The sequence below is a fragment of the Aplysia californica genome, unplaced genomic scaffold (assembly GCF_000002075.1).
Source record: "Aplysia californica isolate F4 #8 unplaced genomic scaffold, AplCal3.0 scaffold00899, whole genome shotgun sequence".
NCBI classification, from domain to species: Eukaryota; Metazoa; Mollusca; class Gastropoda; order Aplysiida; family Aplysiidae; genus Aplysia; species Aplysia californica.
Window position 1 is genome coordinate 135,686 of NW_004798169.1, and position 6,568 is coordinate 142,253.

The 6,568-nt window shown below is 38.4% G+C and overlaps 1 protein-coding gene across 1 annotated transcript in view; it reads right to left on the reverse strand.

Annotated features, from left to right (window-relative positions):
* LOC101861774 (autocrine proliferation repressor protein A) overlaps positions 1 to 6,568 on the reverse strand; it is a 29,545-nt gene that overhangs the window by 5,063 nt on the left and 17,914 nt on the right. Inside the window, exons 5-8 of the mRNA XM_035972908.1 lie at positions 4,913 to 5,042; positions 4,110 to 4,350; positions 3,513 to 3,600; positions 1,703 to 1,791 (exon numbers count right to left, since the gene is read on the reverse strand). Coding sequence (XP_035828801.1) covers positions 1,703 to 1,791; positions 3,513 to 3,600; positions 4,110 to 4,350; positions 4,913 to 5,042 — 548 coding nt within the window. The remainder of the gene's footprint in view (positions 1 to 1,702; positions 1,792 to 3,512; positions 3,601 to 4,109; positions 4,351 to 4,912; positions 5,043 to 6,568) is intronic.

Here is a 6,568-nt window from a genome sequence, read left to right on the forward strand (position 1 = left end):
CCCCCCCCACCTTTAAAACCTGTTCTTTGGATGCATACACAGGATCACTAAAATAAATGACTTACACTTACAGAAGCCTTGCCTACAAATTGCTCATTTTTGAGACATCACTGCACCTCCACATTTCAGTGTAAGCTTGTAGATTTCATCCCCCAGCTGTCAAGACGTCTCCACGTGCTCCGCGCGAGTCTTGAAAAAGATTCACCCCGTCTCTTGAATCATGTTTCTTAGGCGAACGCCCACTTGTTATTTTTTTGCGACTCCAGGTAAAGCGTTGAACACAAATTAGATAGAGTCTACATAATATGTATTTTGCTGGCATCACGCAATGTTTATCGTGCAACACGATTTTCATACATGCAGGATCTTTTGCCTTGCGTGGAATCTGCAGCCGCTCCTCGATTCACCCAAGAAAAAGCATACTTTTGATCCGTAGGCATATTTTTCCATACATTTGAGCCGTTCTTAAGAGCAATTGAGGCAATAATTTCAATCAGAAGGCTTCATGGCCTAGATTTGGACCTAGACTATCTAGATCTAGGTCAGCTCTGTGTAGCGTTAAACCACAGACTCGAGATTCTGCCTGTTTTCGGCTAGCGGCAAACGGGCGCGCATTATTTTTCGTGCCTGTCATTTGGGTGATGACGTCACGAAAATGCATTGCCTGGAACATGCAAAAAATTATAGTGGGCGTCCCACCTAAAGAGTGGTGTTGTGGAAAATATGTCAACTTTTGAATGTTTAAGGTGTATGCTGTAAATCCCCCATTCTTTTTAAAAAAACCAAATTTAGGCTTACATTAAAGAAAACGTGTCGGAACCTTGGTTTGCAGTGACCTTCATTAATGGGTTTTTAGATTCTGTTGGTCCCTTATTTTTAGACCCACATGCAAAGACCCAGAAAGAATAATCAGAGCGATTTGGTTTTGTCCCGTTTTAGCCGCAGTCAGACGAAAGTGAACGAGCTATGATTACTTTTTCTTACTGGAACAAACTCTTTCCGGAGCGCATTGGACTAATTGACCAAATACCCTATCATTATAAGGAATACCGTGTAGACCAATAATACACAAACTCTTTTTTTTTTCATGAGTTAACAGACCAGTATTCACTACTAGATAACTTTGGTCCAAATCATGAATGGGAAAACTTCGTTCTGACGAAGGTGCGGTTGTAAATTATATCTGGATGGTACTTAACGATTGACAATATTGGCTTTCGGTAGCATTTTTTCTGCCAGCGGTAAAACTTACTGGAATATTACCAGCAGAGTTCAAATCAGACAAATTCAAATAGACTAACGTTTTCAAGAAGGTCAGAATTGCCAGATTAGAAAGAAATGATTTTTTCAGTTAACTTCACAAACCTGGTCTGAACAATGTTAGTCTAAAACTGATCTGGAACAAGAAAAACATAACAGATATTTCACGAAGAGACACTGTTATACAAAAAGTGAGGTAAAGATGATTTCACTAGAGGTTACAACAATGCAGTTCATACTATTTCAACATCACAAAAGAGGGAGGATGACGGGCATTCCTGAATGGCTTGCTCCTTTTTAACTGTCAAACATCTTCTCCGCATTTCCTTTGTGTGTTACCATCAAGAAACACCAGCAATCTTCGGCACATATTATATCGCCTATTTGTTGTGCAAGAGCCGTAAAACACAAATGAAATCCAAACAAAAACAACCTGGCCTACCTGGTTTTGCTGATTGTCTTGGCGTACTCAGCGACCACCGCGATAGGTTCTGTATCACAAGTCATTGTCAGCTCACCACTGGTGTTACCCTGTCCAAGATAGGAAACAACATTAATCGTTGCGGCGAATCCCGGGAAAAAACGGGCACATTTTGTCAGGATATTTTAGTTCCCTGTCGTGGAGTTGTAGTTTAAATTGAGCCAGCACCAAGGTGTATACATTTCACTGGGGAATCAGTTTAAAAAAAATCATCCACAGAAAAAGGAAAGTTAACGAGTAAGTAACAGGAGGACCTAATTTTTTTCTTGCTCACACATCAAAGCTCTCACTAAAACGTTATTTATAATTTAAGGCGCGGTCTTCAATAATACAAGTACCTGATGGCAAGGAATATTAAAAATATTATACAGAATAATGTATAATTTAATTTTAAAAGTCAGTGAAAAAGTAAGTAGATAAAATAATAGACAAGAAAGAGACATGTATATGATGTCAATAATGTACAAATTACTAGTATATTATATTATATTATATTATATTATATTATATTATATTATATTATATTATATTATATTATATTATATTATATTATATTATATTATATTATATTATATTATATTATATTATATGTAGGCCTATATATATATTATATACATACCTCTATCTATCTATCTATCTATCTATCTATCTATCTATCTATCTATCTATCTATCTATCTATCTATCTATCTATCTATCTATCTATCTATCTATCTATCTATCTATCTATCTATCTATCTATCTATCTATCTATCTATCTATCTATCTATCTATGTATCTGTGTTTTCTGTAGTTGTTCTATTGTTTGTTTCTTTGTTTCTTTGTTTCTTTGTTCTGTTTACTCTGCTGGTCTTTTAAAACACATTTTCTTTCACTTAGCAAACAATAGAACAACAACAGAAAACTCAGACGCAACATTTGAAATAATCCTTAAATTAAACATTGCAAATAAATGGTACTTCTGACAAATATACACAAATGCTGTAATACTCACAAATTTCATCTTCCATGTCATTACAGGTCTCTTGAAGTTCTGTTAAAGTAAATATTATGTTTCAATCTCCGGTGTTCTCATTCCATGGCGTATTTACAGTGGTGAGCTCGTTCGCCTAAATAATATTGCTCTGAAATGCTTCATATATTTTTAGCACTTCTCTTGAAAATAAAATGAAATCAAAAGCAATAATATGAGATAAAGAATAAACGTCACAATTTAGATAAATTAGGAGACAGGCTTCCAACCTTGCCTAAGAGACATGCAATATCCCAGCAGAAAGTTCCGGACTCTCCATACAAATTCTCCCAACTCGGAAATCGAACGCGTGTCCCCTGCGTGCGACAACGAAGCGCCTAACTGCTACACCACTGACGACAGTACAGTACTTTTAAAAACTCCAACGTGTGGCTAAAGTTTTTCAAATGTGATGTAAATCATGCTGTATGAATATGCTAAGCAGTATCAACTGACAACTTAACTGTTTCTAGTAAATGACCATTAGTGTGTGACCCTGAGCAAGATACTGGAATCCCCGATCTGATATCGCGGCTTCGCAGAGGAATAGTGAGTTTGTATCCACGCGTTCGTCTATTTCTAGTATCCATCTTTTAGCACAATGGAATAAAACATTTGTAAGCTTGATCATAGAAATATTATGCTTCAACAGTACAACTAACACGAGGGAAGGAAATTAACAGATTGTATATTCTTGTTTTAGTATAACAAGCGAAAAACCTTCATGTAAGCAATTTGCATCCGAGGGATTCGGACCTACCTGGAAAACACTCATGTAGAAGCTGCGCACTCCCATGAACAACGATACGCGGTGTAAGATCAAGAGGTGTTCAGCATTGGCCAATGTCCTATAGAGGGAGAAGACGCGTATGACAAGGCTTATGAAAAAATTAATAATAGAATACCAGCTATGTCAGTTGTTGCCTAATTGGGAAGCTTTCGCAATATGACTGCATTGACTCAAATTATTTCCATGAGGAAGACCATCCCCAAACCATACAATTTACTGTTCGCAAAGACCAATTCAAAGTGATCAATTATAATCAGTTACGCTCAGTTAGCGTTTTATAGACCTATATAAACCTCTCCATTTCTACAACTCTTTCGTCATTCTAAAGATGATAAGCCATGCTTGCAGACCTGATAAGACAGTACTGAGAATGCGGATCATAGGGAGGGGCTAAAATCCCAGATACAACAAAGGTCGTTCAGGGGTAAAAAATGTTGTGCACAGACAAAGACCGGTAGGAAAAAAAATAATCCGGGTTGGGGGTGGATTGACAACAAAAAATATGGAGACAACAGTTCCAATTATTAGCGTCTACAAGGCCGATAAACACATACGAAACGTCTTCACCTCAGCAAATTTTCTCCCGGAATGTCTTTGAGGTAATAGTAACTGTCGTCGATGATAAAGAACTCGTCGCCACCTGTGGTGATGATGTACTTCGGCATGGTCAGTAGGTCTCTGTAAGCTGCCAGTGGGGACAGAAAGTAGGAAATAATGAGGATACAATGTCCAAGCAGACAGACGGAGTACGCAATACTCGATTGAAAAAACAAACAAACCCAAACAACCTCGCCATACGGGAATCGAACTCACGTCTTCTGCTTGTGACGGTAGAGCGCCTAACCATTACATGTACGACGCCGATATTAGGTTCAGAGTTAAACTGTTTGTTTAATTCATTTAGAGTAAAGAAAAAGGAAGGACAATACAGCGGCACTTATATGACCCAAAAACAGACAATACAAAAAAGTAGATACTACCTACACACATGCATCGGAAAAATGTTAATTTGTGGCTGTAAGAGCTTATGCCCCCCCCCCACCCCGATATATTGTACAACTTTCTCGAGGCGGGTTGCTCTGACTCTGCAAGTCAGGATCAACCATGGCAGAGTGGGATACAACATACCATATTCTAAATTACCTCAATTATATAGATGCTGACGAAAAGAACCTTTTCCTTTTCTTTTTCCTTTTCCTTTCCTTTCCTTTCCTTTTACTTTTTCTACCCTCTCGTACCACCACCTGTCGACAATTATGAGGACATGGGCAAGGTGTGTTGCCTTTTGAATCACCAAGTTGTATTTCGGAGCGCCAGTTTATCTGGTAAATAGTGCATCCTACAGGTCAAACGATCATAGACATACGTACAGAACGGGTCCACTATGTCCGCCATGAGCTTTGTCCGAGGGTCATCCAAACGGTCAGTAAAATTCATGTGGTAGTAGTCTCTGAAAGCAAACGTCCAGCCTCCCAAGGATCGGAAGTGATGGTGGGCATTCTAAGGCGATAAAGGGCACGGGGAAATTAATGGACAGGAGGGAGATGGAGGTGGGGTTAGGGGGTTCAAAACAAAAATACTACAAAATAACTGTAATTGGTAGATTTCTATAGCACTCACTACTCAATTGGTCGCTTTTAAACAGAAGGGGGTTGTTTAAAAAGAAAGCTGTTTTGAGAAAAACGAAGGTGAAGTTTTTGCCCTTTGTTCAGTTTCTTTAAAAGACAAGGGGTATTTTCTCTATAACCAAACACATATATATATATATACCAATGAAACCAAACTTCTCCTATGGGTAGGACAATGCCCACCTTTGGTGTGGGTCAAGATTTTGGAAACCCCCGAAGTCTGGGTTAACCCGCTTGTCCTTAAAAGAGACCAATTGGGCTCTCCTTGAGTAGAAGTCGAGATATCTTCTATTGAAGGAAATAGGGGTCAGAGGTGAAATTATGAAGAAAATGGGCATAAAAGTTTGGTGACTTCCAAAGCTTGAGTGTTCATGGAGAAGGAAAATTTACATCATGTATGCCTTTTATCAACGTTTCTGGGAAAATTTCATACAAAAGTGTGTTCTTAAAAGGATTTGTAAGGTGTTGAACTAAACAAACAGGTAGAAATTGTCTAATTAGCGGGAAAATGTAGGTTTTTTTCAGTTTCATTATCTTAATGAGCACCTGATTTCACCACAACATCTCACATTTGTTTGACTATAAATCTGCTCCGCCCCAATCTGCTCAATATAGATTTATCCTTTCCTCGATCTTTCCTTCTTCTTTCTTTTCTTACTCTATCTTGATACCCTATTCTTCTTTCCACCAGTTTTTCCTCCCTCGTTGATTCCCCTCCCCCCTATTTTTCCCTTCGTCTAAATTTTATTTCTCTCCACCCCCTTTCCCTTTTTGTCTTTCTTCCTTTCCCCCTTAACCCTCAATCTTTCCTCATTTCCTCTCCTTTCCTTTCCCCCCTTCTAATCCCCTTTGTTCCCACAGGACTAGGATCTGCTGCTTCGCACTGACCTCTGTGTATCTAGCAGGGCGAAGTGTGGATAGTAGCATACAGACAAAAGAAACAAAAGACCTTGCGTTTTCTTCCACGTTAGAATAGCACTGTCACCGAGGGCCACCTTTCTAACATGTTCGCTGTTCACCTCGACAACAGACGGTCGTCTTGGACAGGTGCATCTTGATAAAAGTATAATGACACTGTCCAGAGGGCCATATGTCTACTACATTCACTGTTCTCCTCGACAGTGGATGATAGTGATGGGTGATATCAGCAATATCGAATTCGATACGATAACGATATTTTTCACAAGAAATATCGATATTTTTCGATTTTACAACATTATTATTGATAAATTGAAATTCGCCACCAAATATATCAATATATCGATAATCATCAAGTTTGGTCGATATTTCCAATATGTCGACTCGAGAAACACGGCTGTCTTCTATCATAAAAAATATTGATTGTTTTTTATTTATTTTTTGGTGTGTTTTATGTGTGTGTGTGTGGGGGGAGGGGGG